Raw genomic sequence first — 20,833 nt, 5'->3', positions numbered from 1 at the left:
CTCAGATAGTAAATTCACCTTCCCCATACTATGTATAAAATAGATAAGCAATATGCTGTACAGTACAGGGAATTACACCCGTTATCTTGTAATAACCTATAATGGAGTATAATCTGCAAAAATACTGAATCCCTATACTGTACACCTGAAACTAACATAATATTGTAAATCAACTATATACTTCAATTAAAAAAAATTCAACTTCCAAAGATATCTTAGCTAGTTAACATCTATATAATCCTAAAAAGAGAGGACTGGGGCGAGGGGGTAGGGAGAATTTCTACAGTGTAATTTCAAGTATAAACCAGCCTCCCAATGCATTGTCAAGCCACCTGTGTTTAGGTCCTATCAGGATATTGATTATGTGTATGGCCCCCGTGCAGTGTATCTGTTGTTAATGCATGTTTTTTGCCTGCTGCACAGCTCTAGATTCAAGGAGACATCATTATTTGTCCCCCTTTCCCTTGGTTCCTCCCTCTCTGGGATGACTTCTTTTTTCTCAGCACTGTCTCTGAATCCTCTCTGTCATTTTCTGTTTACTCTCCTAGTCTCATCAGCTCCAGGAAGTTTTTCCCAACCACTCTAGACCACGTTAATATCTCCCTCCAGGGAACCATCTGCCCTTTCGCTTTAGTACTTTATTGCCAGTCATCTTGTATTATTCTTTTGTTTCTTTTACTTCAGATTATAAGTGCATGAAGACCAGAAATGCATCTTGTAGTTCTTTTCCTTTCCTATGGGGCAAAGTACATAAATGTGACATCCAATAAATTGTAGTTGATTGGATGGAGGTGAAGTGTGAACTGATGTACTGACTAAAAGGTTACAGTGAAATTTCCCTTTTTGAATAATAACAATATAACAATCAGCATACACTCAGTATCTAAAGTAAGAATTTTAACTGTATCATTTCATAATCATCTGAATTGGATAAGTTAGCAAAAAATTGCTACTTACTCAGCATTTGTGCAAACCCAAAGTCACAGATCTTGATTATTCCTTGCTTAGTTATTAGAATATTTTCAGGTTTTACATCTCTGTGAATACACTGTAAGAAAATATTTAATTATTTCCCCGAGTCATCAAGACAACGAAGCATAATGAATACTTAACTATTAGTTTATATGATAAACAAAGCCTGTGAGATAAACACAAATATGGTTTTCCTTCATTTTTCTAAAAACTTAAATTGCCATTTTTTAATTTGTAAATCTTATACCAAAAGAAAAAAAAGTTGCTATATTAGGAAAGAAATTAAAATAATTATCAGATAGGAAAACTGAAAAAAATATTTTTGAGAAGGCAGTATCATATAATTATTTTTTCCACTTTTTACTGAGCCCTATTTAAACAGTAAGAGGTAAAACCCTGAATGAGACAACAAGGTCCTACTGTATAGCACAGAGAACTATATTTAATATCCTATGATAAACCATAATGGAAAAGGATATACAAAAATAATATATATATATGTGTAACGGAGTCACTCTGTTGTACAGCAGTAATTAACACAACCTTGTAAATCAAGTATGAGGTAACCCTGAACGAGGTAACACTCAGAGTGCTCCTAATAAGAATGGCTGCCCCCCAAGAATCACAATGCAGGTTGCACAAATATTGCAGATTGGAGAAACTGGAAAAACGTTTGAATGACAGCAAAAACAAAATTCATTAGAGTGACCATCTTATTTATCATCCAGCTCTATGAAGGGTGTGTGAAAGGGAGCTCTATTAATTACTACACGAGGACAACAGCCCACAACTGTCCTGGGCAAGCTGGGATGTAACGGTCACCTATTAACAAGAGATACCAAATATTCGGCCTCAGGGGATGAGTATCCCCAACTAATCTGTAACCATTAACAGCTTTCTTGAAACGTGACCACAGGATGCTGTTGGAGTTGCCCCTGGGAGAGCGGGTCACCAGCGGGAGGCATTCTCCCCTCCGAGTCCTCTATGTGTGGAGAGCTTACAGCTTGCTGCAACACCCCAGGACCCTGAGTGAAGCAGGTGCTCCTTCCTGGATGTGAGAGGGCTAAGCTGGGGGTGTGGGTGGAGGTGGGCTGAGTGAGCCCCACTCACTATTAGTCCAGAAATGGCTATTCCATGCTGTGGATGCCCCAGGAGAAAACAACTCAGGCCCTATTCTTCAGAACTTTAGCTTTCCAGGTTATCCTCCCTCCAAACAAGCACGCAGATAAAAATGATGTTGCTCTTCTTGTACACCTCAGCCCTCATGCAGAGCTCTGAACTTTTCAGAGCACTTCTACATGAATTAGTTCATCCTTGCAACAATCCTGTGATTGCAGGTGGCTACCGACGGTCTCCGGATTAAGTACCACAACAATCAGCTCTTTCTGCCTCACTTCTCTGTTGTGCTGTCAGTCTCTTGAAGTATTCCTGTCAAATTGACAATTTTGAAATAATTTTTGTTTCTTCTATAATAGCTATCTAAAAAGAGAAAATGTTGAACCCTAAATTCATTTTTGGTCACAAAAACGGCACTGGTACTAGAAGCTTGTTTGCATTGTCTCAATTACTGTCAACTGTCTCATAATTTGTACAACCAGCAGTTAGAAGAAACTTTTTAAGGCCTCTTAAAAGTCCTAAGGCCCTAGATATTAATTTTTAAAAATACATTGTTATAATATAGGCCAGCATAGTTTTCATCCTACCTTTTAAAGCAACACATTTATGAAAACTGGATTAACACTTTGCATCATATTCACCTATAATAATTAGTGATTTAATAAGAATAGGTTATATCCCTCAGGTGAGTTTGCATCAGATTCTAAAATTTCTGTACTATATGTGTCATTACTAAGTAAATGGACTTACATTGATACCTGTCTATTGGCCTATTTAAATATGCAAATCCATGTGAAATTTACAGCTACTTATTTTCCAACCCAAACATACAAAGGCAAATGAAGTATTGATTATGTCCCAAAGAATCTGAAAAAATTTTTAGTGTAATGCAGGTAAGAGAAGCTACAAATAAAGAAGGATAGGGCTTCCCTGGTGGCGCAGTGGTTGAGAGTCCGCCTGCTGATGCAGGGGACACGGGTTCGTGCCCCTGTCCAGGAAGATCTCACATGCCGCAGAGCGGCTGGGCCCGTGAGCCATGGCCGCTGAGCCTGCGCGTCCGGAGCCTGTGCTCCGTAACGGGAGAGGCCACAACAGTGAGAGATCCGCGTACCACAAAAAAAAAAAAAAAAAAAAAAAAAAAAAAGAAGGATAGATGGAGTATTATATAATAGAAGAAAGAAAAAGAGAGTAAAAATCACTGGAACAGTAAGAAGCAGAGTATGGAGAACAGAAGATGCTTAGACATACAATATTCACTTTCTCCACTGCAAAGCTGCACTCAGTGCAAACTCTGTAATGCCTCTCGCAATCAGCTTATTTTCCACCTAAGAGCAATAACTTGCAAGTCAGTGTAACCAAAACACTTTGATAAACTTGGGTATCATACACAGCTTTTAGCAAACATTGCTTAAACTGGGTTATTGCAGCTGATGTGCAATCTCATTTTTACAATCTCAAAAGCCAGCAAGAAGAGGTATTCATGGTATTTTAAACCTGACCCTTAATTTTAGGAATCATCTCCGGAAGCTTCCCTACTAGAAGTTGCTTCTTTATACAGCCTGAATGGACATCTGAGAAGGTTGTTCTTTGAGCCTTATGGATGGATACTCATAATGAGAGAGGAAAGGAACCTCCTCCCTGACAACTAAGTCATTGATATCAACAAGATGATGATGGATGTTACAGCCAGACATACTCATATTTTGGAAGTCACTGTAATTTTGTCATTTTGACATGAAGTTCTTTTTTTTTTTGGCTGCGCCGTGTGGCTTGCAGGATCTTAGTTCCCTAACCAAGGATCAAACCCGGGCCCACGGCAGTGAAAGCGCAGAGTCCTAACCACTGGACCTCCAGGGAATTCCCAGATATGAAGTTGTTTTTCTCTAATCGATATGTCAAATATATAAAAATTCATGAGTTGACAATGATGCTAAATGGTCACTTTAGTTACCTCAATCTAGCCATATTATAGGGTAAAAAAAGAACAAAATGAGTAGGTATTTTCATAAGTCCAGTGCTTCTCAAAGTTTAATGTGCACATGAATCACCTGGAGATCTTGTTAAAATGCAGATTCTGAGTCAGAGCTGAACGGGCCTGAGAACCTGCATTTCTAATGAGCTCTCAGGTGATCTCTACAAACCACACTTTGAGTAGCAAGGCCTTAATCCCTTACTACCGTAACCTTCCTTTCTTGGTAGGATCACCACTCTGGAGATGAAAAGGTAGTCATAGTCACCACAGGCTGAAAGCTGGGAATCTTCAGCAACACCACTTGGGTCAGACTGCCTTTTCTATTCTTTGAGAGTATCATGAGGGCTCCTTTAAAATAAGGAGAGTATAAAGGTTTTCGATGTAGTATTGTAACAACTTACATATGATTTAGATTTTTTTTCCTCTGTGTGCATTTTAGACAATAGGTTTGTTAAAAAAAAAAAAAGATACATAAAAGCTTACCACAGCATAAGAAAATGGGATAACCAGAGTTCAGAAGTAATTTCCACGTTGGAGGAAGAAATTTTGTCTGAAAAATTATCCATTTTTAATAAAGGCCATAGATTATAAACTGGAGGTTTTCAATATTTCAAAGTTTAAGGTACAGAACGTGTTGTTCCAAGCAGAGAAAGAAATGGTGGCAGTTGTATTGAGCTACAATAATGTTTGGGTCCACTGGAAATAGTAAGTAGTAATCAGGTAGGTAAGTTGATTGACTGACCCACTCATTCATTCATTCCTTCATCCAGTTATTCAATAAATGTTTCCTGAGCACCTTTTATATAAAAAGATCCATGCTAGGCTAAAGCGATACAAAGATAAATCAGCCACAGACACTGTATTCAAGCTTATAATCAGTACACAGGAAAATGTCTGATTATATAGGGATAACGTACAACACTTATGGTAAAACGAATTTTTAAACAATCATTTTAATTACCCATAAAACTCTAGCAACAAACTTAGGTGAACTTGAATACCTCTCAGAGCATGGTGAAAAGCAACAGAGATGTGCATTCAGTTCAGCAGCATCTTTAGTAATTATGTGAAAGTACAATTTGCATCATGAAAAACAGGTTTATGTATCTTGTGGACAATATCCCTCTATACTCTATCAATAGAAAATAAAAGCTTCTGACTTATCCTAACAAAACAAACAAACAAACAAAACTTCACTGACTTTCTTAAAGCTAAAGGAAGCTTTCCCTAAGTATTGAAATTTAGTTCCATGATCCTGTACTCTTTTTCAGCAATCCTAGACTACTATGATAGATATTCTGCTGGCATCAAAATTGACCATATGGTAGTCTGTATCCTTGCCTCAACACTGCCTCCGTGTAGGCACCAACGCAAAAGGTCTAGAGTTATTTTTTAAAAACTATCATTATAGCAAAAGCACCCAAGAGCCTACTTAAAGAAGCTCCCACTGGCCTAAGATTTGAACATCAGAGAGAACAATTATTGCAAAGGAATGAAACACATCAAATACATAAAATCCATTCGTTTATAACGATACCCTACACCTCCCCAAAACCCTTCATTGTTCACTCTTGGAGGCTGCTAACACACTGGCTCATCACTCTTGAGTATTGACAAACAAAGGGAATAATCACATATTTATCTTACTGTACTTTACAGTAGCCAGAGTCCATGATGGTAAATTCTTCTCCATAGAATTCCAATTAACAAATGCAGAAGGAATAACAGAATTAGAAAATCACCACCTTTTAACCCTAATGAAATCCTGGAGAGAGGTAATAATTATCTATGAATGCTAAAACGAAATAAAAGATTGACAGGGGGGCTTCCCTGGTGGTGCAGTGGTTGAGAGTTCGCCTGCCGATGCAGGGGACACGAGTTTGTGCCCCGGTCCGGGAAGATCCCGCATGCCGCGGAGCGGCTAGGCCCATGAGCCATGGCCGCTGAGCCTGCGCGTCCGGAGCCTGTGCTCCGCAACGGGAGAGGCCACAACAGTGAGAGGCCCGCGTACCGGAAAAAAAAAAAAAAAAAAGATTGACAGGAAAAGTGATAATGGAGGGGATCAAATGAACACCTCCTGAACCCACTAATCTATTTTAAGACAATCAAAAGTGGGAAAGACAACCAGACATAATATATGCCTCATGATGCTGATGCAATGAGTGTACAGCACTATATGTGAAGCATTCCTATCTAAAAAACTGAACCTGAGTATGATCAAACCTCTGGATATAAACACCAATTTATAGCAAATACAGGTGAAAGAACAAGTTAAGTTAACACATAGGAAGCAATCGGCCAAAATGATTTCTATAACACAGGAGTAGTCAAAGTGTGGCTCTAGGACCAGCAGCTTCAGTATCAACTGGGAAACTGTTAGAAATGCCAATTCTCAGGTCCTATCCCAGACCTACTGAATCAGAAACTCTGGGAATGGGCCCAGCAAAATGTGTCTTAACAAGACCTCCTGGTGATTTTGATGCATGCTTAAGTTTGATACCCATGGCTGTAAAAAATTAATGATGGGGAAAAAAAAGGTAGGGGAAGGGGGACTGCTATAGAATAAAAGACTTAAGAGACATTAAAAACAAAACAAAATCAAGTGCCATGGAGGGTTACACCTCTGATATCCTGAAAACTTATTTTAATCCAATTTAAAAATAATTATAGGAATCAGTATTGCGGCAAAAAGAAACATTAAGTTTATACAAACTTTTAATTTATAAGGAAGGAGTAATTCGATTCTTACAGAAATTGGAAAAGGGCCATGAATAATGCATTACTTTTCCTCATATTCTGTAACTTTCTTTTGTTTGGCTCTTTTGGTCCTTATTTTCCCTCTGTCATTAGCTCTTCAAATAGACCCCTGAGCTAAGTAGAAGAGTCATCATGAAGAAATCAGCAAATACGTTAGAAAATGTTACTTACGTTACGTCTATGACAGAAGTTAAGAGCTTGAAGTGTTTGTCATAACACACTTTTGATCATTCCATCAGCAACTCTGGGGGAAAAAACAAAAAAGGAAATGAAAACTCCTATGATAGGGTTTCAGCAGCAGAACTGGGAATAGAAATGGAATGGGCGGGGCTTGTCATGGCCAAAGGATGCAGCGCAAAGGGAGTCTGGGAAATCTTTTTTTTTAATGTTTTAACGAAAATTGCTTTACTACTTTTTCTTTTGGTTATATAATTTTTGCTTTGTAATTTGAAATTTTTACATCTGTAAAAATGATCCATGCTTATCAAGAAAATTCAAACAATATAGAAAAGTAAAGAAATAAAAAGTGTTGACTCAAATCTTGCTAGCTCAAAATAATTGCTGTAACTTATAGTGACTGTCCCTTTAGGAATCTGTTTCTCTCCCTGTCTCTGTCTCTCTCTGTAGTTACCTTTTAATATTAAATAAATATATTCATATGGTTCAATATTTTTAAAGTTAAAAGAATATCCATGAAGAATTCTCTCATACCTGCCTTGCCAATCATTTCATCCTCTGCAACTTCCCCTGCCTCTTTCAGAAACATCCTATGCATTGAGGTACAGATACTAATATGTATACATATATTTCAGTGGCCAAGGATTTCATTATATGGATGTATCATAATTTACTTAGTTAGTCCCCATTGATGAGCAATTAGGCCTGACACGATTTTCATTTCTAGAAGCAATGCTTCAGTGAATATCTACTCATCCATCTATGGAAGTTGTGCAGTTATCTTTTTAAGGTAAGTTCTAGAAGTGGGATTTCTGGGACCTATGGTAGGCACATGTTACATTTTGATCCTGCAAGTAACTTCAGGTAGACCTGAGACTTGGTTTTGCAGGAAAAAAGACATTCTCGAAGGTTGACCTTCAATTCATCCAATTCACATTGGTGGTAAACACTCAAGCATGTGCCAGGGTTGTTTATAAGTTACCTATGCCTGGTAAGCAGGCAGGTACACAGCCAGGGGAGGCTGGGGAGAATAAAGGGCCCTTGAGAATGGGAGGCTGGGAGCTTCTTGCCCCTGAAGATTCCTCACTCTGTGGAAAATATTGGGGAGTGTTTTCCATTGGGGAATTGGGGATCTGGGCAACTTGTATTCTGTCTGGGAGTACTTAGTGTATTTTGTGTAACCATTTCTATAAATTGCAGCAATTACATTCCCTTTAATTTTTCTGTTGATGTCTTTCCATTGCTCACATCACTGTCCCAGGATGATGCCTTCATAGTTACATACGGCCAAACTACCCTCACTAAGCAAGGTTGTACATATTTACACGCCCACCAAGCATCTGTGCACTTGAGTCCCTATCTCCTCATTGTCTTGCCAACATTCCGTTTTGCCAGTGTTACGTTTGCCAAGCTGTGGTTAAAATAAAAAGATATCTCACTTTGGTTTTCATTAATTTCATTTCATTAATTACTAATGATTTTAATTTTCACATTATTGAACATTAAACTTCTCTCCTTTTGTGTATTTTCTGTTCATGCCCTTTATTGCTTTTCGATTGGTCTAGTTACTCTTCTTTAAATTGATTTATGAAGACTCAATGTATATCAGAGTCTACATAGATGCTGTAAATATTTTTCTCAGTGTGTTGTTTGCTTTTCAGCCCTCTTCGCGGAGATGAGGTTGTTGTTGGCATATTTTCAAAAATCTGAAAACACAAGATTTTTTTTTTCACTAAATGTTCTACTGTAAGGATTTTTTGATTAAAAAATGTAAAATTACCTAATATTCCAAACACTCCCATCACTCAGTTTTAATAGTTTATCATATTTGGATATTTAAATCATGTGTTTAGATCACGTTTTAAAAACTGAACTCATTATCGTGCAGATGGAGCTGGTCTTGCAGAACAGTGGGCTGGCCTGTGTGTGACGCAGGTATGGCACCAGTGACAAGACACGTTAGGTCTGGGTAAACACCAAGAAATAGCAACAACTGAATGGAGGTATTTTGCTCAGAGCAGTTTCCCCATCTCAGATCACAGTGACGGTGTCAAGCCCTTGGCATCAGGGATCTGGTGGCAGCCTTTTGACTCTAGCTCTTCTCAGTATTGTGAAGGCACCTATTTCTCAGTATTAAGTCCCTTTCCACTTAAAATGTCTAGAGTGGTTTTTATTTCCTATACTGAATTCTGGTATAACTTTATCCTCTCCCTCCTTTACCTAAGAGCCAAGCCTGAGACTACATTATTTATATTTTTTTAATGAGGCAGAAGGAATAGTACAGCCATTTGTGCACAGAGTTCAAACCCCAGCCGTGCTGCTTCCTAGTTTTATAACCTTGGGCAAGTTATTTGTGCTTTCACTTTTCCTGGAATAATACCTCACAAGTTTATTGAGAAGTCTATCCCTTAAGAGCCTGGGTATTAAAACACAGGTTCAGGATATGAGGGTCTGGGGTCAGACGAGGTGAGTAGATGGGGCTGACACCCAGTGCAAAGACACAAAGAGCCTGAAGAGGATGCGGAGAGGCCCTGAGGTGAGAAAGAGCTGGGAGTGTGGCGGCCAGTGTGGCTAAAGTGTGAGTGAAGTTGCTGAGGCGGCCAGTGTGGCTAAAGTGTGAGTGAAGTTGCTGAGGCTGGCGGGGGCCAGACCCCCGAGGGCCTTCTCAATCTGGGTCAGGAATTTGCACTTTACTCTAAGTTCAAAGGGAAGTCATTGAAAGGACTCAAGAAGGCAAGTGACATAAATAGAGAATGGATTTCTGGGGCTGAGTGGATACAGGGAGGTTAATTCAGAGGCTAATTTAATAATCCAGGTGAGATCTAGTGGTTTAGATGAGGCTGGTAGAGGTGGAGGGAAGGGAGTGGATCTCAGTCTTGGGAGGAGGGCTTCCCTGGTGGCACAGTGGTTAGGAATCCGCCTGCCAATGCAGGGGACACGGGTTTGAGCCCTGGTCCGGGAGGATCCCACATGCCGTGGAGCAACTAAGCCCGTGCACCACAACTACTGAACCTGCGCCCTAGAGCCCGCGAGCCACCACTACCGAGCCCACGCGCCTAGAGCCCATGCTCTGCAACAAGAGAAGCCACCACAATGAGAAGTCCGCGTGTCGCAACTAGAGAAAGACCGCGCGTAGCAATGAAGACCCATCGCAGCCAAAAAAAAAAAAAAAAAAACATCCTGAGAGGAACTGGCAAGAGTAACACATGGCCCTATTCATGTAGAAACAGAACGCTTGTGCTGGTCCACGGACTCTAGGCACCAGGATCCAGTACTGGAACTGGGAAACCAGGTAGGGCCAAGGGTTCAGAGACTGGCAGAACCCTGGTTACTAGTGTTAGTAACACCGAGTTAGGCATGAAGCAATGTCCTAAGAAACTCCCCAGCTATTGTTGCGAAAGAGGGGTATTTAAGGGCACCTCACAGGAAGAGTCATGGCTTCGGTTCAAAACAGAATCCTTCCGTGATCTCAGATTCCAAGAAGGCAGATTCCATTTTAGGCAAAACAACATTTATACAAAATAACAACTACAAACAAATACCGCTGATCTTAGGAAGAGGAGATAGTTATCAAAGAGAATACAGATTCACACAGTGTTCATTCCAGAAAGGTAGAGCATTGCAACATCATTCAGCCACACTCAGCATTTTTCAAGGCACTTTGGAGTGAAATAAAACCTTCTGTAGAAACCAACTGATACTCTGTGTTTAAATAGTATACTTTGGTGAGTGCACAAACAAATACTGGAATAGTGAAGGCCTGAAAGCAAAAACTAGACATTCTGGTTCAAGCCTGTAGGGGTTAGTAAGGGTGACAGGGTCAGGGAATTCAGACTGGGTCACTCAGAGGCTGCTCTCTTAGCCATTCAGGGGAATCCTGGCGCTGACATCAGAGCTCATTATCTTTGTTTTAGTTTGTTATATAACTTGACATGGAAAACTTGATTTCATTATCAGTACCCAAGATGAATTGAGTCCTTCTCTGTAAACCTTTGTTATCCTAGAATAAAATCCAACCTTTACTGTGGCCTACCAGCCTCTTAATGATTTCACTTCTATTAACTCTCCCCACCCCCATCTCCTATCACATTCCCACCGACCTCCACTCTGGCCCAGTTAGCCTCTGCTATTCCCTGAACAGACCTCAAAGCTTTGTTTTTATTGTTCCACCTACGCCCCTCATCAGGCATTCTCTAATCCCTCAGTGTGCTTTATTGTTCTCCAAAGGCTTGTAACTCTGCAAGGGCTTTACCTTGTCCATTATTGTAGCTCCGGGGCCTAGAACAGTAACGGGTACCTAATAGGTCCTCAACTAAGCTTCCTTCACTGGCACTCTCAGAAACTGTATAAACTAACACCCTGTAATCAATCCTCTTTTGCTTTAACTAGCTAGAGTGAATTCTGTAGTTGAATCCTGACTAGTTCAGAATATGATACCAGAAGTGGGTATGGGAAACAAAGTCAAGGCCTTGGGAATGTAGGCTATCTGACTTAGCTGGGTCTGAAGGCAGGGGGATCTAATTACCATTAGTGGCTGGAACACTGGTAAATGGGCACCCAGTGATGAACCAATTATTTACATAATCACCTGTGGTCATCTGGAATGAAGTGCCTATTCAGGGCAGGGCTTTGCTGGACTGAATGTGATTGAACAATATGGGAACATATGGGAAAGTAATAAAAGAAAAGCGGGCTGGGCCGGCTGTTTCTCACTTCACTGGAAAAATTAAAGAAAAAACAAAAGGACAGCTTTAGGGCTTTGATATTTTGGTTCAAGGCAGTTAGGAAACCAGAAGTTTCAATGGTTGCCCTTATTTCTTGTATTTTTAAGACTCACTCCATTGACCATTGGAATTACCCTGAGATGACTGAAAAATCGGACGCCGAGAATAGTCCTGCAGGGTGCTAAATGACAACACAGGTTGAATTTATGTGAGGTTAATTAATTTCTCAGTTAATTAACTGAGAGATATACTTTGAGAATTGAAATGTGGCACTTTGGGAGTATTCATAGAACTAAGAGCAACCCAACTTCCTGCCAAAGGTCTCTTCTCATGTGAAGTAGCCCCCGAGCTTGTGTGATGAGGCTGCTTTTGCCTTGTTGAGGACCCCCCTAATGATCTCACTTGAGGCAGCTGTGCTGCATGGGGGGTGCTGCCAATTCTCCTCAAGCCTCCTTTCCCTGCTACCCGTCAAGGTCTCCATACCTTGACTAAAGTCAGATCCCAGCATATCCCAAGGGGGCTATTACAAAGTCAAAGAGAGGGAGAGAAGATTTACACAGCAAAAAGAACTATACAATTATGCTAATTTATACTGGAGAATGTATGTGGAAATGGATTTCATAAGTGTAGGACCAGAGAGGAGGAAACAAGATTTCAGACTTGGGTGGATTATAACAGTATGGGCTCACTTGTTAGCGAGCCTGTTTCAGTAAACTCCCTGGAGCAGCTAGGAGTGAGTCTAGTTGACGGCTGCACTGGTTTGACTGCTGCACTGGTTGATCGCTGCATTTGGTGATTGCTGCATTGGTTGATTGGAACCTGGACTAAATGGTTGCCTGTGCCAAATGAAGTTGCAATGCCAGAAATTCACTGGTAAAATGAGGAGGAAGAAATCCAAAGTTTTGAGGAGACAGGAGTGTTAGAGAGGATTTGTCACAGGCAACATGCTCCTCTATGTCTCTCCAAAGTATCTAATGGTAGCACTAATCTACATTCGTCCCCAAATCTGCAGTATTGCTTTCAGTTTTCTATTTTGGTAAAGAAACAGCATGCCAGACGCTTCTACTAGGCTCCTCCCACCATAGCAGCCTTCAGAGCCAAGTGGCTCTTGTTCCATTTGCTAGTGCACCTATTTCCACTATCCAGTTAGGAAATGGGGAAATAACCCCAAGGATGGATTCCTGGACTTTCTAGGACTGCCAGGAGATGGATTCAAGTCAAAATTTCATTTGCCACCTGACTCTCACTAAGCTGCCCATCACCCCCCCCACCACACACACACACACAAACTGGTGAACCACAGTGGCTTTCAAAGTCACTGGTGATTGGCTTTACTGCAGAGCACTGACCAGTAATTCCTGAAAGAGTGGGTAGCTCTCTTTTCCCAGTACACAACTATCCTGGTAAATGGCCACAGACCACCCTGGGGTAGGCTATGAGGAAGAGTTAAGTACATACATACGATGTTATTGCAGGGCTATTCCCCAAGGAGAGCTGCTGGCTCCCCTTTATTCATGAGGCCCTGGGTCTGCAAACTGGCTATTATGGTGACTCAAGCCAGGCCTCTAGTTACTAGTTTATGTAGAACAAATAGAACCTTAGTGACCCGCCCATCTCCTTTGTGTGGGAGAACCCATGGTCAGACCAAACCATTCTGATCACCACTCTGGCTCTGTTGCCTATTACAGTAACTTCTGGAAGTGAAGCACTCCTTCTTGGCCTCTGCCATCCAGGGCGCCAATCATCCCCAGGAAATCAGGAAGCCATTTCAAAGGAAGACTCTCCCTGCTTCATATCTAGGACACGATGCTGGTGTTCTTCTAACTAATGCATTTCCTAATGCTCATGATTCACCGCCATCCTCCACCAATCCACACCCACAGTCGTATGGGTAATTATCTATGATCAGTTAATTGAGAAGGAAATTAAGCCTTCTATATGTCAATTACACCTCAGTAAAGCTGAATTTTTTAAAAAAAAGAAATTGAAACACGATTTACAGATGTACATGATGTGCTGCCGCCAGCCAGAAGTGGATGGCTGTAGTTTTATAAACCCATATGGTAGTTTTCACACCCTGACAGTCATTTATAATTGTTCCTTTAAATATCTTCATTAGATTTTAAGCTTCTTGAAGGCAGGATTAGCTCATTTTGTATAGTGCAATGATAGTAAAGGGAAATTCTTCCTGTTGGTAGGGTGGTAATTCCTATCACATTACCAATTAGCTTACTTATTGTACCTATTTGGGGTTTTTTTTGGCCATGCTGTGCGGCTTGTGGGATCTTAGTTCCCCAACCAGAGACTGAACCCATGCCCTCGTCAGTGAAAGCGCCAAGTCCTAACCACTGGACCACCAGGGAATTCCCTCCTATTGTACCTATTTTGAACAGAGAAGGATCTTAGAGAATGGGAATAGATTATTTTAAATTTAATCAGATGATACCAGTTGCAGTTGTTTAAGTACATGTAGTTTCTTAACTGGAGCAAATCCAACACAGTCTCAGTACTCAGTATGCAGCCATTGATCTAACAAATGCTTTTCCCTCTATCCAAGTAGAGGACACCAGAAGCTTTCACTTGGCAGGGGAAGCAGTACACTTTCACCATCTTACTTCAGTGTTAAATTAGTTCTTCTTTATGATACAATTTAGTCCTCAAGTCTCATGACTATCTCACCATCCCACAGGTCTCATCCCACACTTCCACTACCTTGATCATCTCATATCTACACACCAGTTATTTCTTCAAACTGTGAATTTACCCTAATAAACAATGGTCGAATAGGCTTGGTATGTATGCTGTCTGGTTGTTTACCTCTGTTTACTATTCACTGGGTTTATACTCTCTTGGCTGTTATTTAAGTAGATTTTAAGATGGGCGTGAAAGCAGACGAATGTTTTTAATTAATCATTGTTATCTGGAAGTACCCAGCATTTCAGAGAAAGAGTGGCTTATTCTGCATTGTTCATATTTGCATTCCTCTATGTAGACCCAAGTCTCAGGGCTGACCCAAAGCACTTTGGATACACTGGAACTGCTATATACACTAGTAAAACACACTAAATACACCAAATACGCTTTCCACTAGAGTGGATAGTAGGGTAGTTCAGACGTCCTTGTGGTTGCTAAATACATACAGAACAAAAGAGTTGCTTGAATATGCCTTGTCCTTTCTCACATCTGGGCATTCCACCAAGATTGTCCACCTGGCCAACTCTTCCCTTTTTCAAAGTCTCAGCCCAAATGGTTCCTTCTCTGCAGAAACTTCCTGATACCCCAGGACCAACAGATGTTGGAGATGCTCCTCTCTTGTATCCTGAGCACCAATGGTAACCCAGTCTACATTGTCATTTGTAATTGCTACTTTGAATATCTGTCTCTTCATTAGATTTTAAGCTTCTTGAGGGCAGGATTGTGCCATTATATCTTTCTATTCTCTGCACCAGCAGAAGTGTTCAGTAAAATATTTCTGAAGTGAGTGAATAACAGAATGCTGCACACTAAAGAAGCTATTAAGATGAATTAGATATGAATTCTGCACTCAAAAAACTTATAGTCTGGGAAGAGAGAGAGTATGCACCTAAAAACATATAAGGTAGTAAGTGCCAAGTACCATGGATGAAAATAAAATTCCATGGGTATTCAAAGGAGGGAAGCAATTCCACCCAGACAGAGGAATCTCAGAGATGGTAAGAATATCTAGGATTTCACATTTTAAAGATTATGAGAGAGATAGGGAAAGTGGAAAAGGTTAGAATATTCTCGGTTAAAGGAAGAGCATGAGTTAAGTCCTATAGGCAGGAAGGCCTAGGGTACAGAAGGAAAAGAAAGATGTTCAGTTCAGTTAAACTGGTACACGGATTCTATGTATTGTAGGTTTTATTTTCAGGGCCTTGAACAATACATGACATTAATCATACATTTCTAATTCTATGAAAATGTATGTTAATTTATAAATTAATTTATATGATGGCTGAACACATCTGTCCTCTAAAGCCAAAATACAAAATCCTATTTAGCTCATAATGAAGCTGAACTATGAATTAATTCATCATTTTAACTGTTTTAAAAATTAATTTTTATTTAAAAAATAAAATACGTGCATTTTATTCCAGGACCCAGCCTGGAACAACAGTAGGAGTTCACTAAAATTTTTTCTGAATGAATATATATTCTAACTGGGTGTTAATCTTTTTAGAAATATGATTTGCAAAATCTACATATGTAGATATGAAATTATATTAATTCTTCATCTGGCAAATAATTTACCTAATTTGTCACTTCTTTTTTAGTTTTGTTTATGGTACTTTTTGTCAAAGGGAATCTCTAAAATGAATATGACGTATATTTGGCAGTTGGAGATCCCTTTATTCTTTTTAAAAAATTTCTTGGTTTATGGGACTTCTCTGGTGGTCCAGTGGCTAAGACTCCACGCTCCCAATGCAGGGGGCCTGGGTTCGAACACTGGTCAGGGAACTAGATCCCGCATGCACGCCGCAATGAAGATCCCACATGAGTCCATGAAGACCATGTGTGCCGCAAGTAAGACCCGGCACAGCCAAATAAATAAATAAATATTAAAAAAGATTTTTTTCTTGGTTTAGTCTAAGTTTTTCAAGTTAAGAAAAACCAGTTGGCATTCTGATTCGATTTTTGTGCAATAAATAAATAAATCAGGGAGGCAGAATCTATATAATGATGAACATTTCCATCCAGAAATATATGTTCATTTAAACAAAATCCCTTATGTATCTCAGTTTTGTAACTGTCTTTAGGTAGAGTCTGAACAATTCTTTTTTACCTTTATTCCTAAACTTTTTTGTTGTTGATATTTGAATGGGATCTTTCTCCACTAGATTTTCTAAAGCACTCATTGATACAAAAGCTGTTAATTTTTGTGTGTGGAATTTGGAGTGCTGTGGTCACTATACTGAATTCCATTAGTTTTAGTAACGCTAGGTAATTCTGTTAGATTTTGTTGAATAATAATATCATGCAAATAATGGCAATTTTATCTCATTTTCCAAAATTATATATCCTATTTGTTTTTCTTAGGACATTACATTGGCTTGAGCTCTTATGTCTTGTTTCTCACTTTAGTGACAGTTTCTTCAGTATTTTACCATTGAATATAAAATTAGCTATTTATTTGAAGAATTTTTGTGTGTGTGCATGCATGTGTGTGTGTGTGTGTGTGTGTGTGTGTGTGTGTGTGTAAAGAGTATTTTAATCCTAGTTTGCTAAGGTTTTTTGTTTTAGTAACCAAGAAAGGATGTTGAATTTATCAACTGCCTTTTACAATTTTATCAAACTTATGTACTTTTTCTCCTTTAACCTATTAGTGAATTGTAAGGATACATTTCCTAATATTGAACTGTGCTTCATTCCTTGAATTCAGATAATCTAACATATAATTTAGCCTTGAAATACATTGTGATTTATATTTGCAGTAGATTTGTCTATTAAATACTATATATTATATTTACTCTAGGTTAATAGTCATTTGCCCTTTGAATACATCCTAAATTGAGACTGGAGAGGGAGAGCCAGCAGATACACCTGGGTAGAAAGGGGCTCAGATGTGAAATTTGTCATAGTTAATCCCACACATAATGAAACTGGGAACCGGCCACACAGAATTTCAGTTTCTAGATTACTTACCCGTTTGGGTTTCTTTCCAGCTCATTTAAAAGTGTATGATCAGAGTATTCAAAAACTAAATGCATTTTCCTTTTTCTCCTGAACACCTCAGTGAGGTTCACAAGATTTGGGTGTTTTAATTGCTGCAAAGGAATTGAAATACAAAGTTTGGTGATGTGTTTCCTGTAATCGTTTCTCCCAGACCCCTTACAATTTTAAGAGCAAAAGGCCTTGCTCATCATTCTCTCTGCATCTCTTGCAGAGAATTTTACTACAGTTACTCACAAGAGAAACTACTCTTAGTATCATAGAATCTTAAAGTTGGAAGAAATTTAAGAATTTACCTAATATACCCCATAATAAAGGATATCTAAGCTGCTTGGATCTCTCTGGAGACAGCAAATAAAGTACAACTTAAAATCTAAGCAATAAAATAAAAAATTCTTTATGCATTTAGTGGAAATTCTAAATACACAAGTCATAAAATGACCTTAATATAGAATGGTAATGGAATTATTGAGTAAAAGACTATAAAAAGCATCAATACCCATCTATACCCAATCATATTGGCATAGATTTAATGTAAATGTCAGCTGGATTTAAACCCAGCTTGGACTTTAGTGTTGGCTCTCAGAAATACTAGATTTCAACCCTCAAATCTCATTAAACTCCATATTCTAGGAGTCTCTACAGTTAGTCTGTGTTTTAAATTTATTTATCTTATTTTCATCTCTGTTCTCTGAGTCTCTTGTTCTGTCTTATGCTTATGTTTAATCTGTTAAATTCAATTCCCAAACTGAAGCATTTCACAAGGCAGCCTCTGTTTAATGTCGTAAACCAAAGGAAAAACCCTGATTAAGTAAAATAATCTATCACTAAAGTAACTACATAATTTATCATCCAACCAGGGTAACTAATGTAAACCAGGACTATCCCAGGCAAATCGGCACGTGTGGCCACCCTGCCTATAGGTAAGGTGACTGTATAATTTCACATACGAACCAGTATGCTTTTTAAAGAAGACGCTAGCCAGACAAAAAGGGGTGCCAACCAAACTGAACACTGGGAGAAAAGCTATAAACCAGGACATCTGATCACTCCTACTTATAACTCATCTTCCTCTTGTTTTCCCAGTATAGTAGACAAATCTACTTTCCAAATCCTTGGTACCATTTACTCAGAAAGCTATATAAAGAGAGAGAATGCAGTATTTTGTATACAGTAGAAGCTCAATAAATATTTTGCAGGCCCAGTAGACAGTCTTAAGTATGGAGACTCATACAGTATCCTCTCCCTTATCTGTAAGCACAACTTGACCAAAAAAACAGAACCAAAAAAAATCACCCTGTGATTATATGCCTGATTATATGGAAAAGGAATCCATTATACATGAACGATATGCCCAGAGCACCAAATCAATTTGTTTTCTACGTGTTCCACTGCCTAAAAGAGCAGAAAGGCAAACAGTGGAGGAAACAGGTAACACAGATAAGCCAGCTGCTTTGTACTGAGGCAAAAACTTTAGAATGGGGGTGAAATAATCTCTTCCAGGAGAGCCAGGGATTCACAGATGCTACAGCTGGATGTGAAGGCAAGGTTTAACCTTGTCAAGTCTCCTGTCTTTGGGCAGATAGGCAATTTATATCTTCTTTGCAAACCAAATTAACTTAGCTCAGAAAAACAATGACTTGTCTAAGGTAAAACAGGTAATAAGGAGGGGAAAATCAAAGCGAATTTAAATAACAGGAGTATGTGAGGAAAGTAAGGTAGATTTATCACGGAAGGGATCTCCTCAGGGCACGCATGGGTGAAACACACCAAAGGCAGGAAAGCTGGACCTTCTGAGAGCCATCACCAGAGACCAAAGTGAGTGGGAATCTGGCTATTTTTTACCTTCAAGTGCACCCTCAAATTGGGCACTTGTAACCCGGGAGGTGCTACCTGAGCATTAACTTTACTGGAAGACTTGGTGGGAGGGGGTGGATAAAAAGCATCTTCTAGTAGATAACAGCCCATTGCCAGGTTCAGACACACCTTGTAGCTTAGCTCTGTGATGAGCTGGCTGTCTGACCAGTGCTCTCTTCTGGTTACAAGGAACAGGGAACTGTTTTTAAAATCATGATGGATGTGCTCTGGAAAACTCCGTGCATATCAAATTATATTTTAAACAAAACACTAAAACCTTTCAGTTGAGGAAAGCTGCTACAAATAATACTTGAAAAGAGCAAATAATGTAATAATTATCTCCCTTTAAAAACTGGATTTCTGGGGTTTTCCTAAAACAGATGATGCATGTCAGAAATAAAGGTCAGGGGCTTCCCTGGTGGCGCAGTGGTTAAGAATCCGCCTGCCAATGCAGGGGACACGGGTTCGAGCCCTGGTCCGGGAAGACCCCACATGCCGCGGAGCAACTAAGCCCGTGAGCCACAACTACTGAGCCTGTGCTCTAGAGCCCTTGAGCCACAACTACTGAGCCCGTGTGCCACAACTACTGAAGCCCGTGCGGCTAGAGCCTGAGCTCTGCAACAAGAGAAGCCACCGCAATGAGAAGCCCGTGCACCGCAACAAGGATTAGCCCCCGCTCTCCGCAACTAGAGAAAGCTGCGTGCAGCAACGAAGACCCAATGCAGCCAAAAATAAATAATAAATAAAAAAATAAATTCGTAAAAAGAAAAAAAGTAAAGGTCGGCTGTGGCTGTGTGTTCTTGAGGAGATCACAGTTTTGTTGTGCAAGGTGTGGTCCACAGACGAGCAGCATCTCTGCCATCGGGGAGTTTGTTAGAAGCGCAGAATCTCAGGGCGACCCCAGACCTCGACTCAGAATCTGCATTTCAACAAGGTCCCCAGGGGATTCTGATTCACATTTATGTTTGAGAAGCACTGCCCTCTGCCTCAGTTTCCTTCCCGATAAAATAAGCGTGCTGAATGACAAGCATCTCTAAGATTTCTTATCGCTCTAAAATTGTACGATTTTTAGGATAGGAAAAAATTTACATTGAGAACTTGTGAATCTTACGTATCAAATCCTATCAGAGTAAAAACAACTTAAAACAAAACCTTTGTGTAAAATGTGTATACATAGCTGGGGGGTGATATTCAATATGTCTAGGAACCAGTGGCGCGCAGGCGGGGACCAATCCATACAGATGCCTACAGGGGCCCTGGCACGGCCCTATGGGCCCCTCTGTGCCACAGGATGCTCTTTCAGTTGCTGGTTTATGGGGAGAAGGACTTGGGCAGGCGTTGGGGCTGGGGTTGTGGTGGGGAGGGCCAGGGCTGAAGGGGAGGAGATAAACACTGGGATGAGGGGACTTAGGACAGTGAATATTTACCAATCAGAACAGGACTTCAATTTTAACAGTCTATAGCTGTGCTCATAGTATCATTTAAACATCAGAGCGGCCAAAGTCCAAAGTGATGATCAATTTATATATTGCTGATACAAAGAAATTGCAGTCCAATGGGGGAAAAA

General features: G+C 39.9%; 1 protein-coding gene across 1 annotated transcript in view; it reads right to left on the bottom strand.

The window, feature by feature from the left end:
- Positions 1–20,833, bottom strand: part of CDKL4 (cyclin dependent kinase like 4) — a 30,837-nt gene that overhangs the window by 9,750 nt on the left and 254 nt on the right. Inside the window, 3 exon segments of the mRNA XM_060027594.1 lie at positions 958–1,048; positions 6,989–7,061; positions 17,383–17,504. Of these exon segments, the coding sequence (XP_059883577.1) occupies positions 958–1,048; positions 6,989–7,061; positions 17,383–17,504 (286 nt within the window).

This window comes from Delphinus delphis, chromosome 12 (genome assembly GCF_949987515.2).
Source record: "Delphinus delphis chromosome 12, mDelDel1.2, whole genome shotgun sequence".
NCBI lineage: Eukaryota > Metazoa > Chordata > Mammalia > Artiodactyla > Delphinidae > Delphinus > Delphinus delphis.
The sequence above is the reverse complement of the archived record's forward strand: the minus strand, read 5'-3'. Positions and strand labels throughout refer to the sequence as shown.